The sequence below is a fragment of the Colletotrichum siamense genome (assembly GCF_013390195.1).
Source record: "Colletotrichum siamense strain Cg363 chromosome Unknown KSG_Cg363_contig03, whole genome shotgun sequence".
Classification (NCBI taxonomy): domain Eukaryota; kingdom Fungi; phylum Ascomycota; class Sordariomycetes; order Glomerellales; family Glomerellaceae; genus Colletotrichum; species Colletotrichum siamense.
In genome coordinates, this window is record NW_023501016.1 from 3,912,400 (window position 1) to 3,927,203 (window position 14,804).

Below are 14,804 nucleotides of genomic sequence, written 5' to 3' on the forward strand. Positions count from 1 at the left end.
GATACCTACACCTCTTCGAAATCAAAACATTTGTTACTTTTCCTGGCAACAACCTGTCTTCCCGAGAAGATATTACCTGGCGTTGTCAGAGGACGACGTCGTACTTCTCGAGACCGATCTGCACACCTACAACCTACGCTACCAATCTGCAACCCACACGCTTCCTATAAGTTATCGTCCAACGCCGCAACTCCTCCACCGGGGGCTTTGTTGCAAAAAAAACGCCACGGCGACGCCGTGATTATGGCTCCAACATCAGCGCCGCCGGCCGAAGAAATCCAACGTCCCCTGGCCGAGTCCATCGCCGCCGCAACTCGCTCCGTCCACGCGAAGCTTAACAAGCTGATCATCGCCCGCCTCCCGCTGGCGATCCCTCCCCTTTCTGCCGACCCCTCCATCTACGTGTCTGGCCTCCTTCATATTGCACCTATCTACATCGCTTTCGAATCAGTATGGAAAGACATTGTGGATTCCGTTCCGGTAGAGTCACGAGATGGAAGCAACGTGCTCGACGACTTACTTCGTGTTCCCCACGACGAACCCGGGTCGATACATAATGTCAATGCCTCTAAAAACATGCGTTCGATATTAAAGTCGCTTTACTTGTCAGAGCTTATGCGTTCTGATCGGTTGCGCTCAGACATTGGCTTCCTGACTGGATGGTCCCCTGAGATGGTAGACGAACAACTGAAGACAGTCTCCGGCTCGGGGCGTCTCGCCGAGTTCACAAGGCATGCAAAGCGCACCATCGAGAAGAAGCCCCACACCGTGCTCTCGTACTCCTATATCCTGTTCATGGCACTATTCGCCGGTGGAAGGTTCATCAGGGCCACGCTCGAGTCTGCAGGCTCTGACTTTTGGGAGCAAGTGCCATCGCCGATTCCGCCTCTCGGAACGACTTGTCAACCACGGCAACCAAAAGAGATCGATCCACTTGGAGCCATTCCTACAAGACCTATTGATCTTTTGCGAGGCGAGCCTGGAACGCTGGAAATTGGGGCAAAGCATGCGCGGCACACGCTTCCACTGAGCTTCTTTCACTTCGCCACTGTTCTCGACGGGGAGGATCTCAAAAAGGAGTTTAAGAAACGCCTTGCAGAATCCGAGGCACAGTGTACGCCGCGGGAAAGGCACGACATCATTCAAGAGGCCATTTGCATCTTTGACAACATGCTGCTTCTCGTCAGCCAACTGGACAACGTGTGCGATACAAACTTGGATGATGTGGCTGGCATGGGTTCCTGGGCACCACTTGGCTCTGGTCACCGTCTGCGTGACAGCGTGGTGGTGGCCCGCGAGAGAAAAACGCAGGCATCTGAAAGAGAGTCGGGGGATGGCGAAAGGTCGAACACTTGGCTTTGCAAGCACGCAAGACAGCAAAAGTCCGAAATGGGAGAGATCTCTGGCGCAGGCAACTTGGAGGGCTACGCGCCAGCCGGTTGTCCAGCGTCTGGATCTATGAAGTTCGATGCGAAGCTACCGATCCCTGACAGGAAAGGCACCGGCAATACGCCCTCGACATACGGTGCGGCTACTTCACAACTGCCCATGGCCAAATCTTTAACCGGCTCACGTTCGTCTACGGCTCTATTTTCCAACATCGTTCTTGTGGCGGTACTAGCGACGATTGTGGGCATATATTTCTTTGCTACGAGACCTGTAGATAAGGGCTTACCGGTGGAGGGTGATGAGATGGCACTATGACGATGCATTGCATGACGAGCTTGGCGTTCAAGAGCGTTTTTATTCAGGATACCACATGGGATAGATATACGATACCCCCTAGTTGCTTTCTGGAGTTTTGGTCTGGCGGGTTTTCGTCAGACATGTGTGAACGGCAGGTGGGTAGAGCATATCCAGAAAGTCAGGCGCCAGATGAGCACCGGTGACGAATCAAGTATCCTCATAACCTACGTATTCGCGTAATCTGTAGAGCGTATACATCATCTCACACACGACTTCCAAGACACCGGGGTATTTGAAGAAGTCTCTTTCATTAGCCAGCAAGCACCCTAGGTGGACCAGTGGCCCAGCGGTCAGGACAAGCGCAATGCGCGGCGCCCTGGTGACTACGGTCCTCCCGTGGGAGCTTGAGGGTTCGAGTTGATCCTTTTGCCGTTCTCGTTTTCTGTAACACTTCTTTTTTTTTCCCTCTCGGGATCTTCTTCGTTTCTTTGAATTGGTGTCATAAACACGCCCCTATCTATCCCCAACAACAGCGACAGCGAGGACACCTTCCGTGAGAGATCTGCTTACTAGCCATCACGCACACCACCTCACAGTCAACCACAAGTTGTGATGACGTTGTCTCATTATAATTGCCAACGAGGCCACCAAGTCGTCTACCGAAGAAATAAAAGACAAACAGAACCAAAGGTATCTCTAGTGTATTCCTAATGCCAATGCCGATGCCAGTGCCAAACCTGCGGTGTCCTGAAATGCACCAAATAAAAAACGCATGCAGTGTGTGTACAAAAGCCAGAAAACTTTTCCTCTCCTCTCGTGGCGTGGTGAGTAAACCATCATCCATCCATCCTTCTTCGTAAGTGTCATAAGTCAAAAGGGTCAAGCACGCCGCTCGCTCAGCATTCAGAATGCATGTCATCGTCCATGTCCCAGTCCTCCGAGACGTCGGCATACCCAGACATGTGTCGTCTTCCTCCAAACTCCCCGCCTGTGCGGAGATCCCACGCCGGACCGCACCCGTTAGCGGCGTCGACGCTGTTGTCGTCGCCCTCTTGCCAGTGCCGCGCCATGTAGTCGTCCGAGATGGTGACGAGCTTGCCCTCGTTGGTCCAGCTCAGCCCCGTGACTTCACGGCGGTGACCGCGTATCAGGGGCGTGCCGTTTCTGACGATAGGCACCTGGCCGGTCGTCGCTTTGGAGTTGCCGCCGGCGGCGGCGGTTGTGGGCTCGGCAGCGGCCGGGAGGTGACTTTGAGTGTCCCAGTGCTCTCTCATCGCACGCTCGTCGGTCGGGAAGAGGAGGGCGCACTTATCGCTTCCGACAGCCAGGAGTTCAGTACCGGTTATAGAGACGGGGCGGACGGCGCAGCGCACGTAGAACGACTTGACGTGGAACATGTCGTGCTTGAAGCCGTACAGGGGCCCGAGACCTTGCGCGGCTGTGCCGGCCTTTTGACGCGGAGGACGGTCGGAGAGTTCTGGAGCGTGGCCGAGCATGAGGTGGGAGGTGGAGTAGGCGTAGACGGTGTTGTCCTTGCAGACGGCGTATAAGCGGGCGGCGTCGCTGCTGAGGGCGAGCGAGGTGAGGCCGTAGGGGCGCCATCGGTGGGTTGCGGGCTCGGCAGTCACCGCCAGGGGAGTTGCGTCGGGGCGGTTCCGGGGTGTGATGTAGCGGGTGTCCCAGAGCTTGATGCAGGCATTTGCTTCGGAGGCGGACAGGAGGAGGTGCTCGCGGCCCGGGGGCATGTACTGCAGGGCCGTGACCGACGCGGGCGACGTGATACCCTCGACGGTTCGGGCGTGGGCGCCGTCGATGGTGTTCGTTGTTCGCGCCCAGAGGGGCGAGAGGCTGCGATTCCTGTGGAAGACGCCTTCCGGGCCGCGGGTGGAGAAGGCGGCGGCCGGGGCGGCGCAACAGCGGAGGTCCCAGATTTGAATCTTGCCGTCTCGGTCGGACGTTGCTATTACGCTTCCATTCGCCCTCCCTGGTTGGAACTCGACGCGGCGCATTGACTGGAAATGACCACCGTTGAGCTCGGCGGCGACGGACTGGGTCATGACGTCGAAGATCTTGCCGGAGCGGTCGCCACAGGCGCTCACGAGGCGGAGGTCATCATCTGAGAAGGCGAGGTCCATGATGGCATTTTCATGGCCCTGCATGATGATGTCGACCTTGGCTTTGGGGGTCTCTCCTGCTTGAGTTGTGGTGGTGTCGAAGAAGCGGATGAAACCCTCCTCATCGCCGATTGCTGTAAGAGGGGCATCTGCAAAAGTTAGACTCGTTGCATTCGAGATAAATGAGGGGGGCTTACTGTGACAGCTCGCCAGACTGAAAGGAATAGTATTCGATTGAGTCAGATGCGCGTTGATCATGTGTGTATCAGTACCCTTGCTCCAGAAAGATGCAGTTGTAGCTCGTGAATCTGGGTATGATTAGAAAAGGAAACCAGCAGGCCTAGAAGAAACTCACCAAATGCAGGATACTCGAGATGTTGCCGACCTGGCCGGGGGGTGCTTCCCTGTTCGCGAAGCAGCAATTGAGCCTCGAATCCGCGATTGCGAAGTTTTATCACAGGCTGTGGGCGATATGGCGGTTCAGGCTGTGGTCGATCAGCTCTTGGCTCTCATGTCGCCAGGGTGATTCAACTTACAGATTTCTCCTTGGAAGGCTGAAGGGGCTTTGTAAGAGACGACAGCGGCTTTCCTTTTCCAGACGCCTGGACACCCGCGCGGTTGCACTTGAAATAATCAATCTGATCAAAGTCAGCAATTGCAATCTCTAAGAAACAGCGTTAAACGCACCAGGGTAGACCTTGGCCTCAGACCCTCGTATGCCGCAGTCGCAAAGTTGCTGGCAGTCAAGGAGCTGAGCTTCCGCGCAAACTCATCCGGTGATGTCTGCGGTCCAGTCGGATATTTTCTTCCCAAGGGCGGCAGCTCAGGGCCAGTGGGAGAGTGCACATCAGGCGAACCAATCGCCTGGTCCTCCACGTTCTCAACATTCTCCAACAGTGACCTCGCGAGAGGACTTCTACCAAGGGGCGCCTCATCGTCCTCCAAATCCTCCAATTGTGTTCTTGACAGTTTCGTACTCAATCCGCGGGCCGGCAGCGGCAACTTCATGGGAATCGCATGAACAACGCCCCTCTTCCTCTTTTTTGGCCCGTCCTCGCTACCAAAAGGCGACAGCAGGCTCGAAGTCGATGTCGGTGAAATCGGTTCCGGAGCTCCCAGACTGGATCGTGGTGGCGTCTGCTGTGCGTTAATCGCAGGCCCGCCCATCTCGGCGAGGACCGGCCTCGAGCTCTGAGAGGACATGCCGCGCGGTGTGAAGAACCGCGTGAACTTCCGAGGCGTCAGGATGGCCTTGCGTTTCTCCTTTCGAATGTTTCGCGGGGGTGGTGATGAGGGGAGCGTGGGCGAGGAGGCGGGGACGAGACCATCGCTCGGCGGCGGGCTGGCCATGCCGCCGTGGTAAACCATGACGAATGTGGATTTATTAGGCTTTTCGTGTAAGTCGTCGGTATACGTTGAAAGTAAACAAACAACGGACAATAAAGAGAGTGTTTCCAGCGTAAAATCTGTCGTTCAGAGTCTAGGGAAGAAAGCTTCAATCGTGAGATTGACTGTGTGCTGGGGTGGTGAATGGCAGGGCCTGAGGGATGGGGCGGAGGAGGCGAGCTCGTGTCTGACGTCGGGTCTTTACCAGATTCAACCACCAAAAATGTACCCTCAACGCGCGATGGTGTCGCGCGCGCGCGCGTGTCGACGCGGAAGACCCACCCGTGGCCGGGGTTCCTGTTTAATTGATTTCTGGGTGGTTTCCCACTCCGGATTCGCGGGTCCAATCAGATGAGAAGGGCCCGCATGTCAAAGCTCCAGGCCAGGGACGACCCACCTCGCTCGCATTATCTCCACGTGACCGTTATCGGGTCTCAAAAATTTCGAGAATTTTTGGCCATTCAGGCGGCGGGGGCCTTTCTTCAAGGGTCGGTTTCTTCACTGCAGAGCGAAGCGGACGGACGGTACGCCCAAAAGTTTGGATTTCTCTCGAGTTCCGCCGTCGCCGCCGCCCCGTTCGACAAGATGGCAATCCAGAAGAAGCACGGAAAAGGACGTTTGGATAAGTGGTACAAGCTTGCCAAGGAGAAGGGATACCGTGCCAGAGCTGCGTTCAAGCTGATCCAGCTGAACAAGAAGTATGGCTTCTTGGAGAAGAGCAGGGTCGTCGTCGATCTTTGCGCTGCGCCAGGCGTAAGTTTGTTTTCGCGAGAAAAAACATGTTCGAATGTCATTTTTGCGTGCAGTATCTAACAAGCGCATGTCTAGTCATGGTGTCAAGTCGCAGCCGAGACATGTCCCGTCGGCGCGTTGATCGTCGGTGTCGATTTAGCCCCCATCAAGCCGATCCCCAAGGTCATTACCTTCCAGAGCGATATCACCACCGAAAAATGCCGAGCCACGATCCGCTCGCACCTCAAGACCTGGAAGGCCGACTGTGTCCTCCACGATGGTGCGCCCAACGTCGGTACCGCCTGGAACCAGGACTCCTTCAACCAGGCCGAGCTGGTGTTGCAGTCCATGAAGCTGGCGACGGAGTTCCTGGTCGAGGGCGGCACGTTCGTGACCAAGGTCTTCCGCTCCAAGGACTACAACCCGCTGCTGTGGGTGTTCAACCAGCTCTTCACAAAGGTCGAGGCCACCAAGCCGCCGTCGTCGAGAAACGTGTCTGCCGAGATCTTCGTCGTCTGCAAGGGCTACAAGGCGCCCAAGCGCATCGACCCCCGGTTCCTCGACCCCCGCGCCGTCTTCGCCGAGCTGAAGGACGCGGCGCCGAACAACGAGGCCAAGGTGTACAACCCCGAGGTGAAGAAGCGCAAGCGTGAGGGTTACGAGGAGGGCGACTACACGCAGTTCAAGGCCGTCTCGGCCAGCGAGTTCATCCAGACGGTTGACCCGATTGCGATCCTCGGCAGCGCGAACCAGCTGTCGTTCGATCAGCCGAACAACGGCGACGTTGCGCTGGCGGCTCTGGACAAGCTCCCCGAGACCAACGAGGAGATCCGCAGGTGCTGCGCCGATTTGAAGGTTCTTGGAAGAAAAGAGTTTAAGATGCTGCTCAAGTGGCGTCTCAAGGTCCGCGAGATCTTTGGCTTCCCCACCAAGAAGACGGAGAAGGCCAAGTCTCTGCAGGAGCAGGTCGCTGGCGAGGAGGTGGCCGAGGTCGAGGACATGGACGAGGAGCTCCGGATCCAGGAGGAGCTGGAGGCGCTCAAGAACAAGGACGACTCCAAGAAGAGGAAGGAGAGGAGGAAAGAGAACGAGAAGAAGCAGAAGGACATCGTGCGCATGCAGCTCAACATGGTGGCGCCCATGGATATCGGTATGGAGCAGTCCGGACCCCTCGGCCCGGACTCCATGTTCGCGCTCAAGACGGTCGACAAGGCCGGCGGCGTGAACAAGATCGCCAAGGGTAGGATGGCCATCCTCAAGGAGAACGAGAAGAAGAAGCAGGAGCAGGATTCCGGAATCTCGTACGGGTCCGACGACGACAGCGAAGACGAGGCCGAGGACCGCCTCGAGCGTGAGCTGGACGGCATGTACGACCAGTGGAAGGAGCGCAAGTCGGCAGCGGATGCCAAATGGCGGGCCAAGCGCGCGCGTGAGGAGCACAACGACGAGGAGTGGGAGGGTGTCTCAGCCGACGAGCAGAGTGACAGCGATGAGGAGTTTGAAATCGAATTGGGCAGCGACGACGACTCTGACGAGGACGAGGACGACGGCGACAAGCCGCTCGTCACCGACTTGGACAACACCGCGGAAGACGGCGACCTGTCGAAGCGCGCGAGGAATTTCTTCAGCCAGGACATCTTCAAGGATATTCCTGGCGTACTCGACGAGCCCGAGGATGACGGCATGGACGGCGTCGAATACACCAACGGAGCCGACTCCGATGAGGAGGAGGCCAGGCCTTCTAAGAAGGCCAAGAAGGAGTCCAAGGCCCAAAAGGCCAAGGACGAGAAGAAGAAGGCCAAGGAGGACAAGAAGAAGGCTGTTGAGAAGGAAGAGGAGGACGAGTCCAGCGAGAGCGAAGACGACGGCGGCTTCGAGGTTGTCAAGCACAACGAGGAGGACTGGGAGAACCAGGAGAAGCGCAAGGCGGACGGCAGACTAGGTAAGCTCTCTCTCTCCCATCACCCCTCCCCCAGAACTCATGCTAACCCTCCGCCAGACATCGACATCATCACCGCCGAGGCAATGACGCTCGCGCACCAGCTCGCGACGGGCCAAAAGACGAAGCACGACGTCATCGACGACGGCTTCAACAAGCACGCGCTCAAGGACCGCGATGGGCTGCCGGACTGGTTCATCGACGACGAGGGCCGGCACGACAAGCCGCACAAACCCATCACCAAGGCGGCGGCGGCGGCGATCCGCGAGAAGCTGCGCGCGTACAACGCGCGCCCGATCAAGAAGGTGCGCGAGGCCAAGGCGCGCAAGAAGTTCAAGGCCGCGCAGCGCCTGGAGAAGCTCAAGAAGAAGTCGGACCTGCTCGCCAACGAGGAGGGCATGACGGAGAAGGAGAAGGCGGAGAGCATCGCCAAGATGATGGCCAAGGCCGGCAAGGTGAAGCGCAGGCCCAAGCCGACGCTCGTCATCGCCAAGGGTGAGTTTTTCTTCAGAAATTCTGCAGAAATTGCGTCGCTAACGTGCTGCTGCAGGTGTCAACCGTGGTGTCAAGGGTCGTCCCAAGGGCGTCAAGGGACGCTACACCATTGTGGACTCGAGAATGAAGAAGGATCTGAGGGCGCAGAAGAGGATAGCCAAGAAGAAGAAATAGTCGTCGCTGCAGTTGTTTTGTTAATCATACCCCGAATCTTAGATGGCGAGGAAAATGATAGAGTTCATGGTAATCAAAAAGCAAATATGGGAACGGAAAGACATCACCACGAGTATTTGACGATTGTGTTTCTGTTTCTGTCTGTCTTGCTCGTTCGAAAGACCCTGGCCGTGTCTCTGGGTGATCATCTGAATCGTCATGTCCACGAGATGGGATGGACGACAGTGCGTGGACGAAGCATGTCTCTGAGGGCCTCAAGACATGCATGTTGTGAGAGGTTCTTGAATGCTGCCAAGTCGAGCAAGTTGGGATATAATCATACTTCACATTATCATAAGTCTTGTAACTAGATAACTCATCCCGCTGCCCTGAAAAGCGTACCTCTATCGACGGATGAAGGGAATCATAAGTAAAAAGGACAAATGCCGCCGCCAAAATAACAAACAATCAAAAACCCTATGCCAGGCACCATGGTTCGTACTTTACAGCATCCTGAACAAGATGGATGGACGACGCGCAGAAACAAACGCAAACCTCCCGTCTTTTTTTCCAGGAACGTCTAGCCCCCTCGTCGAGGTGTTCCCCTGCATCTTGACATCGTACAAGTGTTCGGTATTTACCGCCGTCCGCAAAGAACCCATGAAAAATAATAACCAAGTAACGCCGTTTCTCCTTCTGCGAGCAAGCCGTAAATGCAAAGTTGCCGCTCCGTCGTGTGAGTACATCGATTCGTACGCTTCTCCGGCCATCGTGTGGTTGGAGAGGAGAGTCTGTTCGCGCCCGTCTATTCGTCCTCTACTTTGATCCTCGGTCCTTGGTCAGGGGCTCGCGGACCCAGCATCCAATCCTGCATGGCCAGCCACTCGCTCCAGCTGGACTCTGCGCCTTGGATCTCCTTCTCGGTGACGTTTTGCAGGGGTCTGAGGAAGGGGACCTGCTGCTCGCCGTCCATGTCGTAATGCGTCTTGACTTTGAGCCAAGTTTCGCTCTTGGCTGCGAACATGTAGTTGCGACGCTCGGCTTCGTGCATGGGCCCAATGCCGGCCATCCAGTCGTCGCCAAAGAAGCCGTGTAACACGGCGGGATAGTCGAAGCCGGTGGCCACCAGTCGGCGAACATACGGCGTCAGTGTCGTGTAGGTGGCTGACGGTAACTGGGCGCCAAGCGGCAACTTCCCAGCTGCCCGGGCGGTAGACGGAGTTGAAGGCCCGGGCCCGGCAGGGGATGAGGGCCCGGTCTGCTTTGAAGAGAGGACCGGGTTGTGCGGCTTCTGGAAGGGCAGCTGGATGTTGACGAAGGCAGCCACTGCCTGAATGGGCCCTGTGTACTGTGCGTGATCCAGAAAATAGCGTAGGCAAGACTGGAACTTTGGATACCACTCGAAGATGTCGAATTGAGACTCTTGGAACGGCTGCAGAGGAGGCCCGTTGAGCTGCGGTGCACCTGGATGCCCGGTGAAAGAGTGGCCTACCTGTGCATACTGGAACTGGAACGACGATGAGCCAGCGGATGAGCCGCTTGAGTGATGGTAGGCCATGAGGTCTCGGGGCAGGATGCTGCTGCTGATTTGTGGCAGAGTACCGAGAGGGATTCGGAATTCGATTTTTTTCTGATCGGCTCGTCGGTTGTGTGTCGGCCGGGTCAAGAGACGTCAAATAACGAATGACAGACGGGGCGACGAGGGTGGGTAGACGGGTTCGGGACAATCGACTAAAGCGTCAGAATGAGACCGAGTCGGGAAGACAGATAGCAGAGCGGCCCAATCCTGCAACCTCACGTGTGGAAGTGTCTAATAACACGATGTCCGACGAGGCTGCAAGTGGCGGTTGCGATGTGTCTTCAGGCCCTGGAACGACTCAGAGTTGACAGAGAATTTGAGAGAAGTATGGTTGGAGGCACAGATCTGACGCGGATCAGGCAAGGACGACATGCGGGACGAGGAGGAGAAGGAGGAGCAGGACCACACGCGGAGCCCGACATGCATATAGATGGAGTCGGAGAAGCAAAGACGGCAGCCAACTGAATAAGGGTACGGTACCTTACTCGGACCAGGGGCTGTGTCTTTTTTTTTTTTTTCTTCCGCTTGGAGACAACGGGAGAGGCGGACAGCGGACAAGAGGAGACGTTGGTGACGGGATCTTGACGGGATGCCAGATGGGTTTAATATACTCTGGCTAATGTGCACAGAGTGTACGGAGGCTTATGTATGTGTAAATGGTCCCTTGTTATTTTTTCCCTCCCCCTTCCTCCTTGACGTTGAAAATGGACGGGGCGCCCACCCCATGGGACAGGTACTTAGGTTGATAGGAAAGGAAGGGGAGCAAGGAAGAAAAAAAAAAAGGGAAGAGAGAAGCGGAATGAGAGAGGTCGGAGGGTACCTCTGTACACGCTACTAGCTGCAGCAGGGGCAGAACCGAGAGAGGGTACCTACATCAGAAAAAAAAGTGACCAGGTCACCGTACCGTACCGTACCGCTCCTTGGGTTGAGATCGCGTCTGCACCCACGGCACGCCAATCCGGTGAGGCAGGAGAGGGCAGAACATACACACACACACACACACACACATGCATACCACCAGAAGAAAGAAAAAAAAAAAAAAAAAAAGAAGGCGAGTCGGTGGACGCGATGTATGTGTGTGTGTGTGTGTGTGTGTGTGTGTGTGTGCTGTGATGTGCTGTGCTGCGTGTGTGTAGTGTGTGTGCCTGTGTACCGCTACCGCTTCCCGTCCACTTCCCACTCGGTCCGTGGGTGAGGAAATCAGCTGAGGGAAGTACACATGGACAAGAGGTGCGGTGCGGACAGGCGTGAGAGATGCGGCCAATATAGTCGGCGGACGTCTCGCAAGTAGTCAGGAATCAAAAAGAATAGGTATCAGCCAAGCACCAAGGCACGGTAGACCGGTCGGTAGGCTGGCCGGTAGGTTTGGGATAGCGCGTTGCCATCCCGTTGATAGTGTAGCTAAAAAGGTGGGAAGTGGCTAAAGTGAGGTTGTGGGAGGTTAGTCGTTGGCGCAGGTCAGGTAAGTCAGGTAAGGCTTCATGACTTTTGCTTGACCGAGTGTGCGCGCAATGGGTGTTTCGCCAGGGAGGCGTGAGAGTTGGACAAAGATGGGATGGGGGACGGGGGACGGGGATGGGAGGACTCGGTGACGGCAGCAACCAGACTAGGGGACTGGACTGGACTGGGAGGCGTGTGGGTAAGGTATCTGGGGGTGACCGGCTGATGATTGGCGCGAGGGGCAGGGGCGGCGCCGGCTTTCTCAGGGTCTGATCTGAGGTGGTGTTGGTGAGAGTGTGGAAATAGTGTTTGCGCCGGCTTGTCCGTCGTCGTCAACATCGGACGAGATGATGGCACGGAAGAGTGGAGGTGGAGCCCACAGTTGGCGGTAAGGATGCGATGCGATGCTGGTGTGTTGCTTGTGCTCGTTGTGGACGGTGAGAGGATGGACATCCATCCGTTGTCAAGTGAAGGTGGATAATGATACAAGCGGAAGCGAAGACTAGGTGCTTCAGCTCTTGGGTTGACGATGGCGGGTAATGCCACCGCCTTGGACAAGCTGCTTGGTTAGCCAAGACGTCGAGGAATGCAAGACAAGACGACCTTGACGAGATCATAGACATGAAGGCAGGGCATTCCGATCAGCAGGGCCAGAGGGGAGCCCGAGTTCGAGGAACCATGTCAGACAGAGAGAGACAGGCACACAGGCCAGAGCTAGAACATCTCAGGTCGGGGCAAAGCCGAAGAAAATATGGATCGTTATGTGCAATATCTGGGTGGTGACATCCCGTCAGCCGCTCGGCGGAGGCGGTTCGAGACGTGGACGTGGAGATGGCCATGGTCATGAGATGGCAGGGAAGTGATAAGGTGGTGTCGACTCGGGGACTTAGGCGCGTAAGAGTCAATATCGAGCCTAGCCCCGGGCCTGCTGATTCTGCGAACAATTATGCTCCAGACAGAGGAAGAAAGAAGCCGCCTTGACGATAGATAGTTTGTAGTACGAGCAAGTACCGTACCTAAGGTAAAGAAAGTCAAGATGGGCAGGAACAGGTACGGGTAGGTGAGCACGGGCGGTTGCCCAGTCCATGGAATGGGGCACCGTCTGGCCATGGCTCACCGCGTCCGTGGTCTCTAAAGTGCAGCCCAGCAGTACCTTGCCTGCTCTGCCTGTAGATGTATTAGATGCCGTGCGCCGCGATGCGGGTGTGGTGCAGGGACGTGCCCGCGGTCATCATCGGAGCCAACGCCGGCAGGGAGGCCATTGGCCCGTTGAGAGTGAGTGGGTAAAGTTAAGGTGAGATGCTGCACCGGAGGAGGATGGGAATCTAAACAGCGAGATGACAATGGAAATTCAGCCGGACAGGGCAGTTTCCCAAACGGTCAGCACCTAACCACTCGCCCGGGTTTGTGGCGGACGATGAGGCCAGTACACCTACCTACCTTCGAGTAGGTAGGCAGGTACGAAGTCGGGTATGGGCATGGAACCGACTTCAACTGCGAGTGAGGTTGTTCCTGAGTAAGGTATTCGTACTTACCATGTAATGAATATAGGTAGGTCACGAAGGCAGGTAGGTACCTACCTAAGGTACCTACATTAAGGCAGGCATGGAAGGAAGTGAGAAGGGGGCGTGGATTGAGACCGTCCATGTCTTTTTTTTTTTTCTTTCCTTCTCGGACCTAGACCTGGACCTAGGCCATCTCCTCTCGTACGAACACGCGCCACATCCTCATCCTCGGGACCAACCACACGCACTTCTCAATAACCTACGAGTACCCGTACCTCACCCGACTCCGGCTGAAGCAAGGAAGCCAACATGAACAATGAGGGAGGCGGCTGCCAGTTTCGTCCGCGATCTCGTCCCCGTCCCTGCCGCAGGGGCCCCTGCCTGCCACCTGGACGATTGCTGGGCTGCAATTGAGAAAAGGAAGGAAAAAGAAAAGAAATCTGCAGAAAAATCGAGACAGGTCCAGTGTCGGCGGCCACTCATGCACCTTCAAGGGCCATCATCGTCAGCAGTGTCCCTACTTGCGTGTTACCCGACTGCTACATTGAAATCTGGCAGGGAAGACACTCCCTCTTCCTCTCTCTGCGTCCATGTGTGCGTGAGTGCCCTCCGCCTCCCTCCCCACCGACAGACAGTCGTTACCTTATTGACGAAGCACGCCTCACACAGCCTTGACAAGTCAGATCTTGGGCATCAGTGGACCCTGCCTCTGACAGCCTCCCAACGCCGCCGCCCATGAGAATGCCCCCGTGCCTTCATTTCTCCGTACGATCAGCTCTCTTCTGTGTCTCGTGCAGCATCTCATCTTGTCGTTCTGGACTCGTTTTCTCCATCGCCAAGACTTCCGTATTTCTCGGGATACCTGAGGTATTGTTGCGTCTACAATGGCCGGGACGTAGACAGGAGGAGTAAATCTCGGGGCTCGCCTACATCTCGCCTCCTGGGCCAATCTACCCAACCCCCCAAGACTGCGAAGCAGCATATTCGTTTTTCTCAACTCCTTAGGGCGTTAACTGACGGGATATCTCGACAACTCACAACCCGACGGGCAAGCGATCAGGGCCAAGTGAGGCCCATGGAGCAAACGCGACGGCGAAGCAGCCAATGTTTCCAGCCCTTGGCGCGAGACGTGGACGCAAGTGGTGGCTTTCCCGGCTTGCGCCAGCGTCGGCATCACTCCTGCCCTGGGCTGGCCGTGTGCTTTCTTTTTCGACGGGCGCCCATCAATTACTTTAGGATGGATGGGGCACCCACTCGTGTCTCCCCTATGAGGTGGATTCAACCAGTCACATTTCCTCACATCTCGAGAATTTGGACGATGCCCGACAGCGAGAAGTGATGATATGACCCTGACCAAGGTGGACGTCGTCATCTACCGGGACGCATCCGGACAACCAGGGGACGGAGATGGTCTCTAATCGGCGAAAAGAGCGTGTTTGTCTGCGAATGCGAAATTCGTTTATCTTGTAATACGCAGATTGAGATTCAGATCCTCAGGGGGTGGGGAGGCAGTTGAGATTCCGTCCTCGTTATCGGCACGACGACGAAGAAGACCAACAACACGCATCGAAGGCAAAGGTGGTCGTGATCTAGGTAAGCGCCACAGCAGCTTTCAGGTACTCGGTACATTGACTGGCATTCCCGTTTAAGGACGGGACGGTTTGTGGAGACAACTGGCAAGGGCCTGGACCGCGCTTACCTAACACGAAGATCTGATGTCGGAGGTAAGGAAACCCATGCCGTCCCTCAGCGCTAAGCCAGGCAGTGGCACCCCG

At 56.2% G+C, this 14,804-nt stretch overlaps 4 protein-coding genes across 4 annotated transcripts; 2 read left to right on the plus strand and 2 right to left on the minus strand.

Annotated features, from left to right (window-relative positions):
- Positions 1–243: 243 nt before the first annotated feature.
- HMX1 (Heme-binding protein HMX1) lies at positions 244–1,704 on the plus strand (the record flags this gene model as incomplete). The annotated part of the gene is made up of 1 exon (XM_036636875.1): positions 244–1,704. One exon carries the CDS (start codon positions 244–246, stop codon positions 1,702–1,704), a length of 1,461 nt encoding a protein of 486 aa, XP_036497540.1.
- An 878-nt stretch (positions 1,705–2,582) lies between these two features.
- On the minus strand, positions 2,583–5,168 carry cdt2 (Cell division cycle protein cdt2; the record flags this gene model as incomplete). The annotated part of the gene is made up of 5 exons (XM_036636876.1): positions 2,583–3,949; positions 3,998–4,108; positions 4,156–4,285; positions 4,337–4,438; positions 4,488–5,168. The coding sequence occupies 5 exons, from the start codon at positions 5,166–5,168 to the stop codon at positions 2,583–2,585; spliced, it is 2,391 nt and encodes a 796-aa protein (XP_036497539.1).
- Positions 5,169–5,771: 603 nt separating this feature from the next.
- spb1 (AdoMet-dependent rRNA methyltransferase spb1) lies at positions 5,772–8,526 on the plus strand (the record flags this gene model as incomplete). The annotated part of the gene is made up of 4 exons (XM_036636877.1): positions 5,772–5,939; positions 6,015–7,860; positions 7,918–8,352; positions 8,408–8,526. 4 exons carry the CDS (start codon positions 5,772–5,774, stop codon positions 8,524–8,526), a joined length of 2,568 nt encoding a protein of 855 aa, XP_036498059.1.
- Positions 8,527–9,310: 784 nt separating this feature from the next.
- Positions 9,311–10,063, minus strand: CGCS363_v005029 (uncharacterized protein; the record flags this gene model as incomplete). The annotated part of the gene is made up of 1 exon (XM_036636878.1): positions 9,311–10,063. The coding sequence occupies one exon, from the start codon at positions 10,061–10,063 to the stop codon at positions 9,311–9,313; it is 753 nt and encodes a 250-aa protein (XP_036497534.1).
- Positions 10,064–14,804: the final 4,741 nt, after the last annotated feature.